At 39.5% G+C, this 24,667-nt stretch overlaps 2 protein-coding genes across 6 annotated transcripts in view; one reads left to right on the top strand and one right to left on the bottom strand.

Annotated features, from left to right (window-relative positions):
• Positions 1-2,669: 2,669 nt before the first annotated feature.
• On the bottom strand, positions 2,670-12,085 carry TUG1 (taurine up-regulated 1; the record flags this gene model as incomplete). The annotated part of the gene is given in 3 exon segments (XM_077761486.1): positions 2,670-8,619; positions 9,760-11,800; positions 11,802-12,085. Coding segments are annotated over 2 exon segments (381 nt in total), but the record flags the coding sequence as incomplete, so codon positions are not given.
• A 296-nt stretch (positions 12,086-12,381) lies between these two features.
• The window catches only part of MORC2 (MORC family CW-type zinc finger 2), a 41,300-nt gene continuing 29,014 nt past the window's right edge, over positions 12,382-24,667 (top strand). For 4 of the 5 annotated variants that reach the window (XM_077761580.1, XM_077761581.1, XM_077761582.1 and 1 more), the window contains exons 1-3: positions 12,382-13,619; positions 21,617-21,670; positions 23,950-23,984. In XM_077761580.1, coding sequence (XP_077617706.1) covers positions 13,552-13,619; positions 21,617-21,670; positions 23,950-23,984 — 157 coding nt within the window. In that variant the 5' untranslated portion in view covers positions 12,382-13,551. The remainder of the gene's footprint in view (positions 13,620-21,616; positions 21,671-23,949; positions 23,985-24,667) is intronic. The other variant, XM_077761583.1, reaches the window with a different exon arrangement.

Below are 24,667 nucleotides of genomic sequence, written 5' to 3' on the forward strand. Positions count from 1 at the left end.
CTGGAGTGACAGAGGAGAAGGAAGTGACAAAAATAATTCCTGTGTTCTGGTTTGAGAAACAGGGTGGAGGGTGGTGCCATTTATCAAGAACAGAACACTAGAAGAGCAGATTTTGAGGGGAAAATGATGGGGTCAGTGTGAAGTATCTGTGTGTTCATCAAGCAAGGGGATATCCAAATGCCAGGTGGACATTCAGATCTGAGCCCAGGAAATGTATCTGGGCTAAAAATAGGAACCTGAAAGTTACCAACATACAGTTGGAAACCAAAGCCATGGAAATGGAGACTTTTCAGAGTAGGGCAAGAAGGCTCAAGACACAGGAGGGGCACTGATTCAGTTGAGGCTCTCTGACTGTAAGCAACAAAAACTGACCCTGGCTATAAGGTCCTCTGCATATGGTTATACAGGGATATCCTGCACTTCCAATGTAATTTATTGGAAGGATATAAGGCAGTTCCCCCAAATTAGAGAAGTTTAACATTCAAGAAAATCAGGACATCTGGGAAACTGAGGAAATATCAGTAACATGAACTCAAATGCCTTTTACAAATTAGTTTCTAGTAGTATGGGAGAAGTGCAGCTTCCCCAAGGGAAGGTGAAGTGCTGCTCTCAAAGGAAGAGGAAAGAGGCACTGGGCTGATGAATGTAGCTGTCCATTTTGTTACATCCTGTGGCTATCCAGGACATGCATTCTTCAACATGAATAATTTTATAAATGTTCCTATTCAATGTACTGCAGAAAATGGATTCTTTTCTCCTAGGAGAGAACTTAAAAAATAATTTCCACATATCACACCCAGTGTCAAACCTAAGATTTCTGGGCGATAGTCTCCTTTAGTTCTTAAACCACACTTTGAAATGTACAATTTATGCATCTGCTGGCATATATAACCATCACCAACACACCTGTATACATTAGTGAGAAGACACTGCCAGTAAAGAGCTTTCTTATCCATTTCAATTTGTCCTATTGTCAACAGCTACCTGGTTATTTAAATTTTGCCATCACCAGGCTCATGCTTCCAAATGACAAGGGGGAAGTGCCTTTACTGGCTCCTTTGCCAATATGAACTGCTCATTTCCCCCACCCTGGTACACAGAGCAAGTTTTTGCTGCCTTTAATTCAGTCTCAATTCCAGATCTTCCATATTCCTCAGGGTCTGAAGCTTATTTAATTCTCTGGTTATCAATGCTGGTTATCATTCAGTAATTTGGATGCAAGCAATAGAAACCTGCTTTGGCTGACAACTGAAAAAGGAATATATTTTATGGATATATGGGGGTCTATAGAATCAAAGTAAAACTTGGGATAGCTGGGCCTTGAAAACAGGAACCAGGGCACCATGAAGAATGTCCTTGTACCAATTCTGATATAGTTTCCTTGGGACACTACCATCAGAATGACTCAGCTCCTGATGTTGTGTCACCTAAGACTCAAAGTCATCCCCAAAGAAAAGTGAACATGGGGAGCTATCACTAAAGGAAAGGAGAAATGATTCAGGTGAGGCAAAAAACAATGGATGACCATTACACTAATATTTAAATGATGGGGAGAAGAAAAGTATCTACAATGGAAGATAGCCAGAAAGGCAGGAAGAAAATAAGAAATGTCACAACACCTATGGGGGGGAAGGGGGGGAGAGTGTGCCAAGATATGTTGGAGCAGTCTACTCAAAGTTCAGGTAAGATGTATATGTACTGGTCTTTGCAATAAAAACATCACTATCGAACTGAACTGTAGGGAGATAAGAATAATCAAGAATTTCAAAGAAAATGATTTTTTCCCCTTTTACCTACCCAGTGTGAACAGTGCAATAGGCCTTAATAGATTAAGATCAGTTGAGAACTGGTGAATCATTGATGAACACTGATACTGATATTCTGATAATCCAAATACACTCAGACATTTAAAGAGATAGGCTTGACAAATTAAAAAATAATCACTAAATTCTGAGTTCTACAAACAACGTAAAAATGACTGTCAGCTTCAGTAATGGATGATGAATATATTTACCTAAATACTAACATGAAAATAACTATTTTGTATTTTTTGACAAAATAGGCTTGGTGATAAGTAACTTGCCATAGTCAAACAATAAGCACTAAATTTAATTTTTAAAATTCTTTTATTTTTTAAATAAAGTTTAAAAGTAATGTGAGTAGTGTAAAATATTCAAATACAGAAATGTATAAAGTTGAAAGTCTCATGTAATCTATACTATTCAAAGAAAGCCATTAGTAGACTTCTCTATGCATCATAAACACAAATTTTTAAGTGAGTTCACACTATACATTTTTCTATTAATAGTTGTTTCACTTAATATATATCATGGCCATTTTCCCATGTCCATACACAATACATGTACTTTATTAATTTTAACAGACATGTAGATTTCCTTATATGGCTGAACCATATGTTATTTAACCAATCCTTTATGGATAACACTTAGGTTTTCCTCTATATTTTTCTGTCATGTAATTTTTATGCTTCTGTAGTAACTTAAACATTGTCACTTCCTGTTTCACTTTGTCTTCCAGCATGGAAAATAATTTCAGTGTGGCCATGACCTCTAGTTTAATAAATATTTGGATTTGTCAAGTTTTGATATTGGTAGACAGTATTTAGTCAGGGTTGACTCAATTTTAAACAACAGAAACCCAACTCAAAGTAACTTAAAGCAAAAAAGGGTATTTATTGGCTCACATAACTGAAAAGTCCATAGGGATAAACTAGCTTCAGGCACGGTTGGATCCAGGGGCACAAACATTGTCATCAGGACTGAAGTCTCTCCATCATTTGGCTCTGCTTTCGTTTGCACTGGCTTAATTCTCTGGCTCATTTGATTTGGTGGGGCCTGTTGGTTAGAAGTTTTCATACTACAAAGCCAAGGAATCTCAGTAAAGAGAGCTTCTGAGCCTCTCCTTCACAGTTCAGTAAAACTCCTAGGGCTGAGTATCACTGGACCAGCTTGAATCACCTGGCTGTTCCAGAACCAATCACTACGGTGAAGGAGAAGGACTATGTTGATTGATCAGGTCTGAATTACATATCCACCCATGAAGCTTAAGGTTAGGCTTAAGCCTAACAGCTGGCATTGTTATTTTCTTGACAATAAAAGTATTCTGAAAAAACATCATGAAGAGTAAGCTTGTCCTATACTTAGGAAGCTTGTAATCCATTTGAATGGAATAATCATATCCAATAGCATACTTTGGATGATGCAATAAAGTTTCAATATAAGTAAACTCAGTGGCCTTGAATCTGAGAGCCCAACCATCTTGCTGACATGAAGCAGGACAATTAGCCTCCCACTGGCAAATAGTTCTGTGAGACTAGTGAAGCCAGTGGTAAATTTTAAGTTCACTGGAAAGCTCTTCTTGTGTTTCTTTAGTCTTTTGCTAAGTTGAAATGGTACATTTCTGTCAACTCTGTATTATTGCAGAAGAGAGGAATGGACAGTGCTTGTAATCTGCTGTACTCCTTAAAATCTGGTAGAAGGGGTCTCAGGTGCTGAAAATGATCACATGTATATAGGCATAGAGGCTTACTCTGCACTTAAAAAAAAAAAAAAGGCTGCTGGTTAAGGAGTATATAGCATGGTCCTTCCAGTTGTTAACAGTAAGTCCTGGGGGTGGGAAGAAGGTGAGGTGCAGGTTGCTTCTGTTCAAAATCCCCTGGTGGAACTGGGTGTAAGATAGGCTGATACCAGTTGCAGTCTTCTCAAGCACAGCCAGTCTGATTGCAACGTGTCAAAAAGGCAGATGAGCCTGAGTCAGGTAAACAGGTAAATAGGATATCTTCAGCAGGTCTAGCCACACCAATAGCCAGGATGTGATCTAGAAGAATGGGCAGATTAATAGAAGCTCTGTAAATTAGCTTTTACCCTGAGTCTTCCAGGGTTATTCCATATGGTTGACTTTGGATACCATTTTCTGATCTTAAAGGGCCAGTCAGGTATAGCAGCTTTAATTTTCCTGTTTATCTGCCCAATAACTTTCAGCTCAATAGAAGGCTATATTCTCAATTCAGACTTGAGGTTCTGTTGAGGAGTCTATGCTACATCTGGGAATGACAAGGCTGGGAGAGCCAGGTTCATCAAGGTTGGCCCTACTCTCTTTGGTAATCAAGCCTCCATCTTCTGAAACTTAGTCCATCTCTGAGAATCAGCTTTTAAACAAGGCCTTAGATTGGTTGAGTGGTGCTGCTAAGAGATTTATATTGAGATCTGAGGCAGGGAGACAGTAGGTAAGATCCTAAGTTTGAGCTTTAGGCTTTCTGCATTTTCAACTACTGATTCTTATACACAGAGTATGTTAGACTTTTGAACAGATGATCATCCTCACCTTAAGCCCCTCATTTTGCCTGTGTTTGACAGAATTAAAGGGAATGACTGGCAGTGTATATCAATGTCTTTTTCTGTAAAGTACAGGAGAAAGAGAAAATCGAGCTGACGTTTTGAAGGTAGTAGAAAAATGGAGTTTGTAGAGAACTTCTTAATAATAAACAACAGTTGTATATACAAGCAGCTAATCATTAGATTTCTATTAGGTGAGGATGTGCAGGCCTTATTTGATGATTTGTAGACAGAGTCATGTAATCAGGGTTAGAGAATAAGAGACAAAGATATAAAGAAATAATTCCCAACATTTAGCCAGTGCATTCATTAAAGTAGTTGAGGACAGCTGCCCCTTAAGTAGACTGTGAAGTAAGAGAATAAGACTTTTCTCATGACAAAAGTCGAAGTCTACTTGTTTGACATGATCTGGTGTGGGAGTTCATAAATTGAATCCATCCTGCAGAAACAGGTCAAGTGTCTTAATGCCTGAGAGTTATCTCATAGCAATGAATGAAGTCAGCCACTCTGAATCAGTGTAAAATAACAGTATTGAGACAGATGAAATTCCATTTAAATATCCACAAGGACAAGACACTGTGGTCTTGTGACATTAGAAGCTGCAGGAAGCTCTTGAGTCTACTGATAAAATTCTTAGCTGCAGGCTTTGTAGATTTTTTTTTTCAAGTCTACATTTTCACCAAAAAGGTAGATATGCAACTTGAGATGCCTAGCAAGCAAGATACTATGGCCTAGTCAAAAGGCCTACCTCCAAATATCCCTAACACCTGTAGCTGATGGTACCCAACATCAAAAGGTCCATCATAAAAGAACATCTCTCATTGGTTAGAAGAAAAATTTCCAAAGGGTCACATTTAAAATCACATACATGAGAGGATGTTCAAAAATTGTCTCTTGTGGATCAGATGTTACATGTAGTTAGAGCAGAGAATTCATAGTTTTGTAGCAGGTATGCCAGTGATGGAAGAAATTTTGTTTTTTTAAGTTTATTAGCTCATTTATCCTGGAAACAGCAGTTAAACTGAATAAAAACCAAGGAGCAGCATAACTGCCACTGGTTGAGTCATAGTGACTTGCAGTTTTGAGAATAATATGAATAACCAGGTACCTTTTTAGGTAATGTTGCCAGAATTTCAGTTCTGCTTTCATCGTTAATGGTTATCCCTTGCACACGAAGTAGAGTACCATGGCTGATGATGGGAGGTCCGATGTACAAGTTGGTCTAATGTGGCCTCAATGAGGCATCATCAACTTTAGTACCAGCTTCAATACCTGGCAATTCAGGTATCCAAGGAGATCAAGACGTCAAAGTTATGTACTTCAAGTACCACTAGAGCATCTGGTGTTTGTGATAGAAGTTGGGTAAGGGGTATATCAGTGTAGAGTACATATGGATTGTTCTGACTATACTGAATGCCAGGAACCACTCTTTTGAAATCCATCTTGGGTACAGGGCTGTTAATCTATGTCCATTTGATACCACTTTCAGCTCACTTGACTACCCTGGGGTAGCAAAGATATGCCCATCTTCTTGCACTTTTCTGACTTTGCCCACAGTAAGTATTTCTAAGAACATGCAGTTATCAACTGAACATGGACTGGGTTGGGTAGAGGTATGGATCAGAATGCCATTCAGGTTGCACATGTTGTCTAGGGCAGTGGTTTCCAAACTGTGTTCTGAAGAATTCTAGGTGTTGTAAAGAAGTCTCCTTAGGGGTCACCATGGTGGTAAAGGAAGATGCTTGTGGCACGTTTCAGGCCCCCCACTCCTGCTTCATCTACAGCAGCTTCTCTTTTATTCTGGGGTTCCACATAGTTTTCATTGAAAGGGCTTCATGGTCACAAAGCCTTTGGAAAACCAATGATCTAAGAGTAAGTTGTTCACAAAATGCTGAAATACAAAAAATAGGTCACAGAAACCAGAAACTGTGAGCAAAGCCTGTGGTAAGCCAAGGTGTTTTCCTATTCATTCTTTCCCTAAGATGGGCCACATTACAGAATGATGAAGTTAACATTCAACTCTGCTATAAATTCTGATTGCTTCAAATTGGGTTTGTGACTATCAGTGAACAAAGCTATTGGTTTTAAGCGACAATAGCACTGGGATTTTTGCAGTCAGCATACAGCTGCAAAATGCTTTCATTTCTTTGCAAATATTATCCGAAGTCTATCGCTAGATGACTTCTCTTCAATCACTGGGAAGATCTCAATGAGCCACAACTCAAATTCCAAGAAAATATTATTCTCCTCCCCCTTTTCTCCCTCCATCCTTTTCCTCTTCCCTTCCCTTCCCAATCTTCTCACCCACCTGAGATACAATGCCCTTGAACTAGGTTTATAGCACAATTTTACGGACAGAGAAGTATATTGTTAAGTGTCACGGAATTCAACCAATTTGGGGGGCAAAATAAACTTCCCCATTCCCTTCCTATGTCTCCACAAATTTTCTAGCAGTTCCTTTCACAGAAAATAAGAAGTAATGGTCAAGATGTAGGACTCCCTGATGATAAAGACATACAAATTCAAGCAGTTACTGACAAAGAAAAGGGGGTGGTGGTTTCAAAGATTCCGTTACTCCTAAGTCTTCAGGGCAATCAGGAAGCACTGGCTATACTGCTCCAAAGCAGTTTCTCTAAATACATTAAAAGGAATGCTCCAAAAATTAGTCTGTCCTTGATTAAACTTAGTACACACTGGGCTAAACAGCTCAATGAGGCTTTGTTGCAAGCCTTCTGAGATCCTTTAATATGCTACACTCAGTTGGGGAAGGGGACACCTATTTTACCACCTTACAGGACTACAGAAGCTCTACATATAAATGTTGTATGTGTGCACCATATACACGCATACACGCACACGTATGTGAACAGCACTGCTCTAAAAAACAGAGGATTCATTTTAAGTAAATTTTGAGGAACAGAGGACCATAAATAAGATTTCAGTTTTCAAAGGATTAATAAGACTTTTTTTTTTTAATTTTAAAAAGAACAAAACATTAAAAAGGATTTCCAATTAGGCCATTTGGAAATTTGGGAAGACTATATGAACAATGGATCTAGAAGTATCTTTCTATTTCACGTTATGTAGTCTGTCAGATGACCATGTGCCATGTTGACTGGATAAACCTACCACTATGGAGACAGCCTGCTCTTAAACCTTAAGGGTAGTACCATGGAATTCTGACCTATATGGAACCATCATAAGATTACTCTTATGACATCCTGATTGACTGAGGGCACCAGATCAGGAAGTTGGAAACTTTTTTGGGGTTACCAAACTCCAGTCATTTTAACACTGCAGGTAAAGTAGAGGCTAAGTTAATTCCATGGAGAGAACTGGACTGGGAGTCAGAAGGCCTGACCTCTACCACTTTGTAGCTGTGTCACCCTGGACAATCTTTTAAACTTCAATTTTCTCATTTGCATAAAGAAATTATAATTTACTGTGTTATTTTGATAATTGAGATTTATGCATGTAAAAGTGCTTTGAAACTATAAAGTGCTATATAAACATTAAGGGATTACCATTATAGGTTCTACCTGGATGTATCAAGAGGCCTTTTCTGGAATCTGATTGGAGCTTTGTGAGATGCTGTTAGATAAAGGGATTCCTTGGTAGAATTTCTTACATTTGTGTGAAAAGTTCTGGTTCCTGAGTAATCCCAAAAATGCTGTGAGTTCACTGTGCCTTTGTTTTAATCCCAATATCTGCTGGTCAGAATATCTGCTTTCTATTCAGTAGGCTACTACAGACTTGAAATAGAAAAAGAAAGGGTCCAGTGACCTGGATAGGGCACTAGACACTTCATGAATTGCAATCATTTGAAGTTGTAGGGTATGATCCAACGCCGTTCTTGAAAGATGCTGCCATTCTTCAGTGTTGATAACGAAAAATCCCCTGGTCCAAATTTATTATGTGTGTCTGAGGCTTTAACTGACGAAATGAAATGCACACTCATGGAACAAACTGGGCCTTTGCTGTGATAAAATAGCTTCAGCTATTTGGCTTGAATAGTTTGACTTCACTATAAAGGGCGGTGCTGAATCTGGATAGAACAGGATAGGAGTGGAGGTGAAGGCCACATCATGATGGCTGAATGCCTCTTGGATCACAGTGGTCCACTGGAATGGTGTCTTCTTCAGCAGTAAGGTGAAGGAATCACCATGGGCAAAAATCCAGGTACCAGATCTGTAGGCTGATGGAACAGTACAAGGGAGGTGGTCAGAAGGTCCAGGTGAACACTCAGCAATCAGGAGGCACGGGACTAGAAGGGACAGGAACAAAACAAGTAAGGTAACAAAGGCACAGAATTATAAACACAGGATTCCTAACACTAGAGTGGGTCTGCTGTCAGGATTATCAGCTGCCGGATGGGTACTAATTCATATTAAGCCTAACTAAGAAGCTAATTAATGGGGAAATGAGAAATAATAATAAAGCCCTTCTGATTAACAATTAGTGATGAGGAGAACAAAAACAGTTCTCTGGCAGCGAATGGTTCGTGACTCTTGAGAACAAACTGTCTCAGGAAAGCAGCAAACAAGGAACTGCCTTAAGTCTCATATTTTGGGGGAATAATGTGATTGTATTCAGGTTGTTGGGCAGTGGTTGGCAGGCGGGGAAAGAAGTGGCTCCATGGAGAAGTGGCACAAGAAGAACTGAATTTAAATTTGTATAGAATACCAACCTAGATTTTGTCCTTCCTTTTCCAATGCCTTGCTCAAATTATCCTAGGACCTTGCACTCTTAAAAGCTGTCTTTAACTTTCATTTTAACAAGATTCCATCTTGAGTGGGAGGGAATAGGTACCTAGGAAATAAGGCCCTGTTCCTTGCATCCCTATGCAACGTATCAGTTTTTCTTCCATGTTTGAGGGCTCCCTAAATCTTTTTAAATTCAGAATTAAAAAAAAACAAAACAAAAAAACAAGACACAGAAACATGGCCCATACCAGTGATCTTTATCCTAATCAAGTGTACTTAGTTTACCACACAGCAATTAAGCAAATGCTTACTGAGTGTTTATTCTGAGATAGCCTACTCTCTAAATTACTCCTTTCTATGAAATGCTTCACTACCTATAGTAGTATGTGCAGCAAAGACTCTTAAGACAAAGCCTTTGCTTTCAAGGGGCTTGCTATCTGGAAAGAGAGAAAATGCTTGCAAATAACTACAAGGTATGCTCCACATAAATACCTAAATAGTAAACAACAACATGATATAATACTAAAAGAAAAAAAAAGATAGGGAGACTCATGAAAAAGAAAACATCTGACTTGAATATTGAGGAGATGGCAGTGTTTTGACAGGTGAAGAACCAGAGGAGAACATTTTAGGGTAGATAAGAGAGCATGAACGGAAGTGCAGAGATGTAAGAATAAGAGAGTTTGGAAAATGGCAAGTACCGTAGTTCACTTTGGATGGAGCATCACTAGAACTTGCACTGAAGCTCTGGCAGAAACTCAGGTTTTCAAATTCCCAGTAATAGCGCTGGTGGCAGTGCTTGCTCTGTTGTTGTCTCTTCTCAAAGCAAGGTCAACAGCCTCCAAACTCAAAAACAAATATGTTCAGCTCCAGAGTCCCTGTCACATCCTGACGAGTTCTTCAGGTCCCAGGTGCAGTTCTTAAAAATCTGGAAATCTGGAGTCTATGCCGTGGCTACACAGAAAAGCATCTGCTGCAGCTAGTGCAGAACACTGTAGTGAAACCTTTTCGGCCTCCTATCCTGGACATCTTGTGTTTTGTCACAGAATTTCAAGCTTTTGAGTTCCAGTTGTTTTTTTCCTCCTTTCTCCTGAGGAAACCATCTTATAAGATCACCACAGTCTTAAGATTCTTTTGAGGTACATCCAGATAATAACAAAGGAGCTAAAAGACCAACACGTTTTTCTCTACAACAGTCATTTCTCTGGAAGTGAGATCATTTGTCTCTGCCCTTTACGTAAAAGGAAGAGTCAATTGGTTTTCTCAGACATTTGTATATAACATTGAAATAACAAAACAGGTGAACACCTAACCAGACAAAATACACTTATATGTATTTATGTTCACTTGCTTAGAGCTGTACCACTGGTAAGCACCACTCCACAAAACGAAAATGTTTGAAATACAACTGTTCAAACATTTCTATAGTGTTTGCTGGATAATGGCCTGTAATTTGATAAAGCAGCTGACAATTAACAAAGAACCAATAACTGGCATCTAGGCCACCTTAGTAACACACTTGCAAGCAAATAGAATACAAAGCAGGCCAGGAAAAAGGTAAGCACTGAAGCACTTCCAAATCTACTGATTTTGAAGTTCAGCAGAAGTCGTAACAAAACTTCGGAGAACGTTAACCTTCAACTAATAAAGATAAACCCCCAAATATCTTCAGGAATTCCATGACTGGTTTAGTCTGTTCCAGTGAGCCAGCTTGCTAAAATTCCACCTGCACCATTACTTAGTCGGACTCCGCAGCACCATTTAAAAATAAGCCTGCTCACCACCAACCGCAGAGACTAAGGATATAAAATAGAAGCAAGTAATGGATGACAACCATGGTCGTGGAAAATGGTCAATGAAAGAGAAAGGTAGTTAGGCACCAGTATAAGCAGCAGAAAACCAAGAATTGTTGGGCCAAAGATTAAATAGTCTTCTTGATACTAGGGAACACATCCATTTCTAGTTTTAGCTGCTTTATATTGGGTGCCATTAAACCATACCATACACATCAGCCACCCTTCAGGCACCCCATGGTAAAATGAAAGGACTCAGAATAGAAGCCAAGCAGTGGAGTGTTATCCCAAATATTCATTATGCATAGAAACAGCTCACATATCCCAGGGATTCAAACAGGGGCTTCAATTCGGTTGTGAAGGGTCCCAAATAATATCTAGGCCTCAGTTTCCTCCCTGTGGCATAAATGAATTGTAGATCTTAACTCTCTTGAGTCACAGCCCCCTTTTGAAAACTTGCTGACGATGGATCCTCATTCCCCCAAATGCACAACTCCCACTCTTTCTGCATACAATTTCGGGGGAACTTTGGGGCTTCCAACTCCAAGCCAAGGTTCCCAGGTTCAAAATCCAAGAACTGGGCAATTGCTAACTTTTCTTTCAACTCAAAAAAACCCCATTACAAACAATAATCATCCCTTACGTACACCGACGCTTTATAGCTTATAAAGCGCTTTCAACCCCACAAACATTGATAAGCAGAGGAGGAAACTGAGGCGCTGACAAATTACAGAGTGATTTGCCTAAGGTCACTCGGCCAGCTGGTGGCTAGGCCCGGAAGCAAACCCAGCTCTTCCGACTCCGGGGCTTGTCTCCCCACCCCGGAGCTGCCGCCAAAGCTCCCGCCCCTCACTAAGGGGGCATGAGAAGGAAAAGACAAAGTAGAAAGCCCACCACCAACCATCCCCCAGCCCCCTCTTGCCCCCCCAACTGGGTCCTTGCAGGGCCCNCCGGGAGCGGGGCGGAGCAGCTGCCCGCCACCGCCAACCACCCGGACGACTCCTCGTCGAATCGCAAACGCATAGGCCGCCGCCCGAGTTCTGCGTACGAGAAGAAAGACGCGGCGCGAGCGCCAACGGCCACCGGGCGCGCGCCGCGGCGGCCGGGCCTGCGCCCCAAGAGCTGGATGCCAGAGCAGGAGAAAGAGCCGCCAACCGATCGCTCGATCGACCGCGCGCCCGCTCCTTCGCCCTACCAGACCGGGGAGGGGGGGAGGGCGCGCCAGGGCGTCTTCGAGTTAGGGGCCTGACTCCCCGGCGACGAGACAAGATGGCTCCTCCGGTCCGCGCCGCAGCTACCGTCCCGGCTGCGTCGCTCGGCCCGCCCCCGGTACTGTTTCTTTAAATGGCGGAGAGGGTCATGAAAGCAGGAAGAGAGGCGCGCGCCCTCACGTGACAGGGGCGGGTCCGGCTAACAAGATCCGGTCACGTGGAGATACGCTACCCACCAATCAAGAGGCGTCGCATCAGGGCGGGGGCGGGAGGAGCTGTGGCTCTGTGATTGGCCTAATACGCCGCGGAGGCCTCGGGGGCTTGGGGCGTCGGGGAGTGCGCGAGGCGGACCGGGTTGTGTGCCTTAGCGGAGACAAAGCAGTGGCTGAGGTGCTGTAGCAGCCGCGGGTACGGCGGCACAACAGCTCTAAACGCCGAATTCTCTGGTGCTGAGTCCTGTCGTCATCGCATCCAGCGCGGCGCGTGGGCGGCTGGTCTCGCGGCGGCGGCGGCAGCGGCGGAGGCGGAGGCAGCACATGGTTCCAAGAGCGCGCTGCGGTTGTTGGGTTCCAATTCCGTGGGGAGGGACAAAGGCAGCTTTGAGCACCGGGCAACACTGGGTCGGGTGGTGCGCTCGCCACACTGCCCTCGATCTGGGCCTTGAAAGCTGGGACTAACTCCTCTCTGAGGAGGAGGCGGCGGCGGCCTCGGGACTGAGGCCCTGGAAGGGCCTCTGTCTGAGGGAAGTGGGGGAGGGGTGCTGCCCGCCTAAGGTGATTTGGGCGGGTCAATTCTGAGGCGCTTTTTTTGGGTCAGTGAGGTAATTTGACACAGTACCCTGAGGAGATTGCGACGGGACCACAAGCTGGGTCTGGTCTGGGCTTTGGAAACGGAAATCGCCGTCAGCGATTAGGAGACCTTTCAGTTGGGAGGTGGTGAAGCCGGAACTAACGCCATATGCACTCCGTCGACTTCGTGGCTGCCATCCTGGGGCCTAATTAAGAATCTCAGGATCTTTGGTGAAGACATGGGTGGCTGTCCAGTTTTCTGACAGAAGTTGATATTTTTCCAGATTGGTAAATATCCTGGTCAGTAATTTAGAGGAACAAAAAAAAAGGCTCGAAGAACGGGAAGATGGCACAGTAATAAAATCTCTCAAGTCCAATACTATCTCCTCCAAGACCATCCACATTCGACTCCTTGAACTGTCACAACCTAAGCTGAAGTTTAAGACTACAAATCTATGACATAATTCTTTCTAGAATATTACATCGTAGTCATTAAGAAGATAAAAAAAAACTTAGAGAAATCAATTGTAGTTTTAGACGTCTCTTTCAATATATTTTGGGTAGATGCCAGTTAACCTTGTTTAACAGTAAGGGGCACAGACTTACTAAACCTTTACTGGAAGGAATCCTGGAAAATCTAGTCCATTATAAAGTTATATTTCCTGGTTAGTGGGTGCAGGACTGGAGACCTCACCGCACTCATGGCTTTCACAAATTATAGCAGTCTGAATCGAGCTCAGCTAACCTTTGAATATCTGCATACAAATTCGTAAGTATCCTTTAGGTGCCATTGAAGTCACTGATAACTCATTCCTTGATAATACGAAAATCATTTTCCCAGAAAATTCTGCTTTTTAAAAACTTTTTGGGATGTATCACTGGATGAGTCTTGAGCTCTGTATTGAAGAACTGAGAGCAGTGAAATAATTTGTTGCTAATCCAGAAGAATACCATCTTCATTTGTTGGATCAAAATTTATTTGATCAAATGCAAATTTTAGTTATTTGAAGTCAATATATTGAGGTGTTTCATTCAAGTGCTTGATAGGAATCCAACAAGTGCAGTTCTTTGGATCCTCGGAAGTTGGACTATTCTCATATCAACTTTCTTTTTAGTGACAACAGCCAAAACAGTTGGTTTATAACAAGTGTTTTTTTTTCTGATGAGAAAAAGAAAGGAATGAAGATCTTTAAATGACAGCTTGTGAGAAGAAATTATTTTTGTTTTCAGCAAACAGTTGGCCTTATCTTTCTGGGAAATTCGTCCCTAATTCAGTGTAATTTTTACCTGCTAAGCAGGAAATAACTTCTTTAAACCCGCAATTTAGTCTTTCCCCAAAATGTGTGCCAGTCACAGAACGTATATGGTGTTTATGTTTCTTGAGTTCAGAAAGAGATTATCATTATTCCATGTTGATCTGGAATGTTTCAGGGTTAATTCTCATGCCACTCTTGGAAGTAATTCAGTGGGGTCATAACTACTTAGTGTTCCAATACATTAGTTCATCACTTTTGAGATGAAGGTAAGTATTCTACCATTTTAGTATCTGGAGAGGTTATGAGCAGCTAATGAATGGCTCAGAGATCTGAAGACCCATCTTGATGGTTGAGAGTATAGACTTTAATCATCTAGTAATAGTAAAATAATTTTTAGCTTTGTATGGGAAAGGACATGTTATTTTTGATGACATCTGAAATTTTTGCTCTTTTTCCTATGAAGGAAATAAAAATTTTGAGAAGTGAAGTAAATTGCCAAACGGTGACAGTCTGGTTTTATTTTTTGTTTAGGAAGCTTATTAGTGAACTAGAACTAGTTTTAGAGTAGGTACTGTAGGGCCTGAAAGCTGATGTCTCATCCTATGGATGATGAATCTGAAATCCACTTAAGATAAGTTTGGTGATGAAGGTTACTTAGCTAATCGATAACATAGTCTTGGACAAAATTCTCAGTATCCTTTTTTATATTTGAACTGCTGTATTTAAGGACAAGCATTTGAAGGCAACTTAGATGTTCACCGGTGATTGTATTTAATAATTAGTTACTTCAGTTCTAAATTATGAAATGAGGGACCAAATTTGGAATGAGAGACTATATGATAATCTTGGAAGAGCTTCCCCAAAGACATTTTTTGATAATAAAATAATAGTAACAATAGTTAATTGCTTCTTGCCAGTCACTTTTAAACGTGTAAAATAATTCTTACAATAATCTTGCTGGAGTAAGGATTATTCTTATTTTGCATTTGAGGAAACTGAGGCTTAGATTGAGTAACATGCCAAAAGTTATACATCTGCTAAGTGGCAAGTTTAAGACATCAAGATTTAAGCCAATAAGTTTTATCTGGCCATAATGGTTAGTGTTTTTAACCATTAGGCAGTACCAACTCTAGTCAGGTATACTTTTAAAGGCTTGTTTTCTTAGAAAGCAAAGAGTTTACTTCCTATTTGAAAGTGTATTCAATTCTAGTTTATCTCAGAAACTTTAATTTGAGGTTCTGGAATATTCTTATTTTCCCATTTTATAACTTAATGATAGGTGAGCAGAACTAAGGTAAAGAATAAAACTCTAGTTAAGTCACTTGTTTAGAATGAAATTGGGGAATTTTCTGTGAATTTGACTACCCATATTGAGTTGGAACCACTTGCTTGCATGAACATTTGAGGGTTAGAAATGTCATTTTGGAAGCTCCAGATTTTCTAATCTGGGTCACACCTTTGAAGTTGTGTACTTTAGGATGTAACTGATCCTGCCAGAAGAAAATATGAACCCTGGAATACCAAGACAAGTTGGTTTATAACCAATTTGAAGATTTATTTATCATGATAATGTGACTGGAAATTCATTTCTAGAGGAAACAATTTTTAAATTTCAGAAACCATGACTTGTTACTCCAAATGATGGTGGATGGATCTTCTCTGTTAAGTGATGCAATGTCACCTTCAGAAATGGGAAGATTTTTCTTAGATTATCTTCCCCTTTGTTCTGTTAGAATCTTTGAAACAAAACCACGATAGGGTGTCTGACATCTACAATATTGCCATATTGTGAATTATGAAAGGTATGGCCCTTTGCTTACCTACCATGTAACATGGACTTGCAGTTAGAACCCAGGCAGACTAGAAAGACAGAAATCAGTGTGGTGCAATGGAGAGAGCACGCACAGGCTCGGGAGCCAACCAATCTTGGATTTAATGGCTTCCTGGTTGAGTTTTTGGGCAGATTGATTTTCCTGAGCGTCCATTTCTTCATCTATAAAATGGAGCTATTCTGACAGTGTTTATGAGGAGGATGTAAAATAATGTTTGTAAAGTAATTAGCTCATACGTGGTATACAGTGAACATTGAATAGATGGTGATTATTGTTTATTCAGTGTATGATTTATATAAACCACAAGTTGGTCAGTGTGGTAGCAAGTTGCTGTTTGGTGGTATTCATTAGGCAGATACATTCTTAGGAGCGTCTACTGGAGACAGTAAACATCTGTCTTGAATTTTTTTTTGTATCATGTCTGTGGTAAGTGTTGATGGTTATTGGTTAAGGTTTAAAGCAGGCTGGGAAATTCTCATAACATGGAAGTCCTCGGTTACTTTCTTTTAATACTGGGTGTTTCAAATATGGAACAGTAAAAGTTTTTATGTTTTAAATTTATTTTTTTAATGTTTTATTTCTGAGAGAGAGAGAGAGAGAGAGAGAGAGAGAGCACGCAGGGGACGGTCAGAGAGAGAGGGAGATACAGAATCTGAAAAAGCCTCCAGACTCCGAGCTAGCTGTCAGCACAGAGCCTGACACAGGGCTTGCACCCATGAACCATGAGATCATAACCTGAGCCGAAGTCGGATGCTTAACCGACTGAGCCACCCAGGCGCCCTGATAAAAGAGTTTTTAAATAAAAGGAGTTTTATGCTGTTACTGCTATTTAATGGTGGGTTTTGTGACTGCTAGTAAAAAGTTCATGGCAATCTAGGTGCTGGATTCCAGATACAGTGGTGGTAGTGATGTTCCTTGGTGATAAGATGTGTAGCTTATGTCACTATTTGCAGTACCGCTAAGTGGTCTGATAGAGCAGGATGCTTAAGTATAAGATACCTGCTTTCCATGTCTGTTCCTTTTGGCGCATTTAATAAATTATCTTGGTCATGTGATACTTTGGTTTGTTTTATTTATATATGTAGTGAATATAGAGGAACTTGTCGCTTCTAGAGACTTCATAGTTTTTGGGACTTACAGTCCTGTTGAAATGTGGGTTACATTCTAAATATAGTAAAGCCATTTGAACGTAAAATGGTTGCTCTAGTTTCTCAGCTCTATTTTCTAGCAGTTAAGGCAATTAACTGTTGTCAACATCTCCAAGAACACAGCAGAAGCTATCACTGCATGAAGGACTTGTGGATAATCTATTGGTTTAAATTCAGGCTGAATATAAATAGGGACACCATTTTCCTTATGTAATGAATATATTTATCCATGAATTTCTCACTGGAAATGCTGAGCTGCAGAACTATTTTGATCATGGCACAAATGGTATTAAAGCCAAGATCAATTGGAAGTGAGAGTTTGTTAAGAATCCTTGTTTTTTTCCAGATGGTTGACCTTTGATAACATGTGAAGAATCTTTACATCTGTGAAAGTAATTTTCTGTGATATTTGTTCAGATATCTGTTTCAAATACTAGCAAGCAATGAGTGTGCGTCTTTGAATATTATTTGAAAAAAGGAGAGAACTTATGCAGTCAGTATGTTTTTGATTCTTAAGATTTTAAGAAATATTTAGAGCTCTGATTTTAGAAATTGTTTGTAGGGCCCATTAATCAGTTGAAGGTCTGGAGAAAAGGTGAGTGTTGTCTCTGACTTTCCCAGCCATTGTCACAAAAGGTCCCTTTTGTGATGTGTCAGTACACATCACAATAGTGATCCATTAGCTACACTTTATTGTTATTTTTTTAATGTTTATTTTTGAGGGAGAGTGCACTTGTGTGTACGAGTGGAGGAGGTGCAGAGAGAGAGGGAGATAACAGAATCCAAAGCAGGCTCCAGGCTCTGAGCTGTCAGCACAGAGCTCGATGTGTGGCTCAAACTCATGGACCACGAGATCATAACCTGAGCTGAACTCAGATGCTTAACCGACTAAGCCACCCAGGCGCTCCCACTTTAATTATTTTTTTAATTTTTTTATTTATTTCTGAGAGAGACAGACTGCGTGAACAGGGGAGGGTCAGAGAGAGAGGGAGATACAGAATCTGAAGCAGGCTCCAGGCTCTGAGCTAGCTGTCAGTACACAGCCCTGATGCAGGGCTCGAACCCGCGAACCGTGAGATCATGACCTGAGCCGAAGTTGGATGCTTAACCGACTGAGCCACCCAGGTGCCCCTCCCACTTTATTTTTTTAAAAAATAATTTATTTTCAGAGAAAGTGTGTGTGTGTGTGTGTGCGCGCGCGTGTGTGTGCGTGTGTGCGTGCATGCAAGCTAGTGGAGGGAGGATCAGAGAGAGAAGGAGAAAAAGGATCCCGAGCAGGCTCTGTGCTGTCAGCATAGAGCTCACCGTAGGGCTCTCAATCCCATGAACCATGAGATCATGACCTGAGCTCAAGAGTCTGACACTTAACTGACTGAGCCACCCAGGTGTTCCTCCCTTAGCTACTTTGTTTGTTTGTTTACTTCCTATTATTTTTTTGGTGTTTTAAAATTTTTATTTTTAAAATTTACATCCAGGTTAGCATATAGTGCAACAATGATTTCAGTTCAGGAGTAGATTCCTTAATGCTTCTTACCCATTCTTACCTATTCAGCCTGTCCGCCATCCTACCACCCCTCTAGCAACCCAATCCTCTGTTGTTCTCCATATTTAAGAGTCTCTTATGTTTTCTCCCCTTCCCTGTTTTTTGTATTATTTTTGCTTCCCTTTCCTTATGTTCATTTGTTTTGTATCTTAAAGGCCACATATAAGTGAAGTCATATGATATTTATCTTTCTTTGACTAATTTCTTTTAGCATAATACCCTCTAGTTCCATCCATGTAGTTGCATCTTTAGCTACATGTTAAAGGTATCTGTTAGGTTATCTGAAATATTTATGTGTGGAACAGCATTGATACTGTGTGGAACAACAAAAGCCATTTGGAATATTTTCTCTAAATTCTAAATATACAAGGCACATTTCTAAACATTGTGTATAAAGCAGTGAAAACTTAGCCAGAGATGCTTTGCCTTTGCCCTATTGAGATCTTACTGAATTCTGAGTATCTCTCATTTTCATGTGAAGCAGTTTTCATGTGAAGCAGTCAGAAATATATATTGCTGAGAAGCAGTCACCATTTCTTTAAAAAAATTTTTTTAAAGTTTTCATTTTTGAGAGAGAGAGGGGCAAAGAACAAGTGAAGCAGAGGCAGAGAGAGAGAGAGAACGACACAGAATCCTAAGCAGGCTCCAGGCTCTGAGATGTCAGTACAGAGCCCTATGGGGGGGGGAGGAGGCTCGAGTTCACAAACCCGCGAGGTCACGACCTGAGCCGAAGTCGGACACCTAACTGAATGAGCCACCCAGGTACCCCTACAGTCCCCATTTCCCCATTTCTTTGCTCTGATGACAAAAGGTATTAGAGTAAGTTTTGAAGATTGTTCATATTCACTGTTCTTACCATCGAAGCCGGTACTTCTTTCTTTGATATATGTATTCCAAAGATTCCTGTATATAAATTGTAGTCCCATTCTTGTGGTGGTGGTTTTTGGTTAAAGGAGTTATATTTCTGAATTTCCTTGACTATAAAGTACAACTTTTTATTGAAATAAGAAATATTGCAATAGAATTTGTTATTTAATATTTTTATATAACAATTCTCAAAATTAAAAAATTAGAGGATGGAAGAGTAATTCACTTTGTGGTTAGTTACTTTTGATCGGACAGTAAAATGACTGGTTGAAAGCTTGAGAGCAAATGTTAGATTTACTTTTAAATTATATTACCTTTAGCAAATCACCTTAATTTTCTAACATTTCTTCCTATTTCTTTAGTGTAGTAATCTACGGAATCCTTCTTTGTTTCTTCAGTTGATAATGTGAAGGATTTAAGATGATGATTATAGAGACTTAAATATTTTTAATTAGAGATATGTGTTCTTTATACAGGCTTTTTCCTCCTAGAAATTATTTTTCTTAAAAAAATATTTTTAATGGTTATTTTTGAGAGAGAGACAGTGGGGGAGGGGCAGAGAGAGAGGGAGACACATGAGTCTGGAGGCTCCAGGCTCTGAGCAGTCAGCAAGGCCCGATTCGGGGCTCGAACCCATGAACAGCAGAGAGATCATGACCTGAGCCAAAGTTGGACGCTTAACTGACTGAGCCACCCAGGTGCCCCTGAGATTGTTTTTCTTTCCATGTAAAATAATTAAGGATTGGATTTTGGTCAGAAGAATTTGAACTCTTTCTAGGTGAATTGGAGATAAATTTCTACTTTTACTAAGCCCTGTTTATTGGTGCCATCTTGGATTAGCAACAGATATATTCACTGATCTCATGGGAAAAAGTTCTTACTAAAATTCCAATAACCTTTTTTTCTTTCAGTAACAGATAGTTTTAATTCAAAATTTGCAGTTGTAAAAATTTGTTGGTTAACATGAAGGGAAACCAGGAATCCTGGACAGTTCAGTTTTGGGTGTTTATAAGCAAATATTTTACAATTTGTTTTAAGTTTTACATGGTGTAGTAAGTGATCAGAGATCCTGAACACTGACTTTTTAATTTTGGTATATTTCATTCTAAATTTTTAGAAATTTTCACTTTAATGGCTGTAACAGTTATGCAAAAAAAAAAAATCAGTGGGTATAATTTGTTTATTTTTGAAAAATTGATGATGTTAATGTATTATTTAGGTTAATGATTTTATATTTTCTTTAATCAAAAGTCAAGGTTTCTATGTGGACGCATTTTACTTTTATATCTAAAGTGGGCTATTATGGGAAATAGCACAAAGTGTAAATGGAGAAAGAATTTAAGGATACATATTAGGCATACATATTATATTTATTGAGTTATGAATAATAATGGTAATTGTGTATTTATCTAATCCAACTTTGAGCAGCCTCCTAGAAAAGAAATGACCTTGAAAGGGCTAACAAGGACCTTAGGAAGAACACACCAAGCTATTGTCCTTTTAAGAGGAAATGTTCAACAGGGTCTTGGATTCCCTTCTTTAATGTGGAGAAAGTTGTTTTTAGCTAGAATTGGGAAGTCAGGAAATAGATTATCCTCCCCTTTGACTTCACTTTCAAATGGAATATTTTGCTTATAAACTGCACAGAAGCAAATGGGTTTTTTTTTTTCACCAATAGATAACGTACAAGCATTGATAAAGCAGAATGTTAGCAAATTGCCCATTGAGCATGCTTAGAGATATGTAGAAACTGACAGCTGATTAAGGCAATGAAAAATAAAATACAGACATTTTTCTAGACAGAACATGAATAGTGAAAAATACTGTTTAAAAAGTTTAAAGTAGTAAATACACATAGGAATCTTAATGCTTCAGAGTGGGTTTCTTAATATTGTAGTAAACATGAGTAGACAACAAGTTTTGATAGATTAACATTTGAGGGGGCTTAGAAAGCTCTTAAAGGCTCAAATTGAGGGGAAGTTTCAGTAGTGTAAATTGACAGTTCAAATGGCAAGTTTAGGTTTTCTAAAAACTTTTTAATATTTTATAACCTTGACTTATTAGGTGTCATACTTCAATTCTGTAATTCTTTTGCTGATTCTTAGTATTTATCATTTCAGAACTACTCACGAATTCTTGTTTGGTGCTCTTGCTGAACTGGTTGATAATGCAAGGTATGTAGTTGTTAGGGCATACGGTCTGTGCTTAAAAACTTTTTAGGTTGTTGTGACCATTGCTCTCTGAAGACTTGGGGAGGGAGACAGTTTTGTAAGCAGTTGCAGTTCCTTCCTAAGAGGCCTTTTACCCCAAACGTATTTTTAATAAGCATGTTAGTTGATACTTCCACTTTACTTGATTAACATTAATTCACCAATTGCTTCTCCTAAAATTAGTGAACTTATGACCTTCAAAGTTGTCTTCCCTTGTGTATTAGAACAAGATAATTGCAGTGAAATGCAAGGAATTAAGATAGAAATTTAGCAATCAAGTTAATGGGACAGACAAGATCTTATTTAATTTGTGTTACCAAAACAGTACACCGTCTAAAGTCTTGAAAATTATGGCAGAGTTTTGTGTGTTCCCAAAATGTATATTTCATTGACTCTAGTTGATCAAAGTATCTTCTATTGTTAGTAGTTGTTCTTGGAAGAAGGTCTTCAGCACTGTGTTACATTGAGTTCTTTGTGATAGAAGTCTATAAATGTTACTTTGCAAGTTTGGAAAGTTTGGGTTGCCTCAGAGATAATCAAATAGCAACATCCAAATCAAGATTCTGTTAATAAGGAAAATATTATCTTAGTTTTATTTCTGAATGCAAACATAAAATTCAGACACATTGCTTATTGACAATGTTGATGACTAATGAAGGAAGAGGATAAGAGTTGAAGAAGTACTTTGTTTTCTTTAATTAGTTTATTTTGCGAGAGAAAATGCACACCTGCGTGTGTGTGTGTACACAAGCGGAGGAAGGGCAAGGAGAGAGAGAATCCCAAGCAGGCTCTGTGCTTTCAGTGTGGAGCCTGACATGAGACTTAATTCCATGAATCAGGAGACCATGACCTGAACCAAATTCAAAAGTCAGATGCCTAACTGACTGAGCCACATGGATGCCTGACAGTAGAAGTACTTTCTAAACAGATCCCCAGTTAATGAGCTTGCTGGGTAATTTTCTGTCTATACCTATGACTATACTATAAACCTATGCTCCAATTAATTTTATTATTCACTGGATTGTTCATGAAAGTGTGCTTGTTAATAAGTTGTTTAACCAGAAAAGTTCCATTTTTTTTCAATCCTAGTTGACTCATAATTTTTGTATTCAATTTAAAAATGCTGTAGCTTAATGGAACTATGACTTTGCCACTGTTAGCTTAGTGAGACCATGGTGTGCTGTGGCAGACTGCCTATTTGTACATCCTGTGGTGAACTGGAGATTCCTGGGAGTATATGTTCCTGCTCATGCATACATTTTGCTAATCTTTCTCATATTTGAAAATGTATTTATGTTTTTAGGAATAAGTACATATAGAACTGCATGGATTTGAGTGGATTTTTTTTTTTCTCACTTAAAACTGTTGAAACTCAGGGTGCCCTGGGTGGCTCAGTCAGTTGAGCGTCTGACTTTGGCTCAAGTCATGATAGGTTTGTGGGTTCAAGCCCTGCATTAGGTTCTGTACTGACAGTTCAGAGCTTGGAGCCTGCTTTGGATTCTGTGTCTCCTGTCTCTGTCCCTCCCTTACTTGTGCTCTGTTTCTCTGTCTGTCTCTCTCAAAATAATAAAATAAATAAAAATAAAACTGAGGAAACTCTCCATGCCTCATTTTCCTTGCCTGTGGTTGGCAGAATTGGACTACGTTACATTCAAGCCATTATTGATGACTGAACTTGTATTTCAGCTGATGGTTGGAGTCTAAAGGAATGCCCCAACTTCCTTTCTAAGTTAGGGAAGATAAGATTATGAGCTTGTGAATTAGTATGCTGACTGTAGTGTATATACCATGAGACCTGATTTTTCATAGGCTTTGTGGCAGATGATGTTTTTTTCCCCTCAACATTTTGTGAGAAAGAAAAATGGACAAATTACCGGAACATTTTTCATTATTGCAATCAAATGGGTGAGAGAAACACAGTTATGAGTCATTGTTTTTAGTGTGTAAAGGAGGATGCTCTTTCTTATCGTATAGATATTTTTACTGTGAAATCCGTATTTAAAAAATGTATCCAGGCCTTATGTATCATGTGATTAGTTTAAATAATTTAGAGCTTCAGAAGTGTTTCACAGATACATAAGGAAAATACTACTGCTAAGTGTGAAAGTGTAATGGATACAGAATTTCTGTGTGACTTACTGAAAATAGACTCAAAATAGTATGGATCCCACTTAAGTATTATGCATTTTGATGGTTGATAGTTCATATTTTCAATTGGATCTTGATTTTTTCTTTTATTGCAGAGATGCTGATGCCACCAGAATAGATATTTATGCAGGTAAGTCTAAGTTAGATGTCAGTCCTTCCTTCTGACATTCAGTTCCTTTGAATGCATTTATTGCTATGCCTAAGAAGAAATGCCTAAGAGCCTAGGGAGATGGCATGATTATTCCAGGTCACAGGTAGAAATGGCATTCTTGGTTAGGCATTTAATAGAAACCAAGAATATTGGTGCAAGTGAACTAACATGTGGTGTCCAATCTATAGATTTAGTCAAGTAGCCACTGAGAGATTTATAGGTTGATGGAGTAGAGTAGTGGGGAACATAGTTGCAAGTACCAGTGATTTTGTTGTTTGGCTTACTGATAGGTTGATTTTACTGATACATATGGCCAAAGAAAGCTTGTTGGAGGCCACTTTCTCTCTGAGACCTCAGCCAGGACTTGGAGGGTTGCTGGTGGCACTTAGATGAAGCAATTGGGTTAACTGGGTTGGCACTGGAGTTCACTGAGGAGATGTTCTCAGGCAGAAGTGTCAGGTAGAAAGGAGGGCTACTTTGCTTGGAATTTAAAGATACTAACAGTGTCTACTATTTTTCTTATTTAATTGGCTCTGCTGTTTGGTAGTAAAATTCTTTTTTTCCCCCTCCCTCTGGAGGGGAGTACAACAGTGGAAGAATTCTTAGTCATTATTGTTGGTTTTTTAAAAATTTTAAATTATCATTTTTGGTTTGCTTTCTGC

Source organism: Crocuta crocuta, unplaced genomic scaffold (genome assembly GCF_008692635.1).
Source record: "Crocuta crocuta isolate KB4526 unplaced genomic scaffold, BGI_CrCroc_1.0 scaffold348, whole genome shotgun sequence".
Taxonomy (NCBI): Eukaryota; Metazoa; Chordata; class Mammalia; order Carnivora; family Hyaenidae; genus Crocuta; species Crocuta crocuta.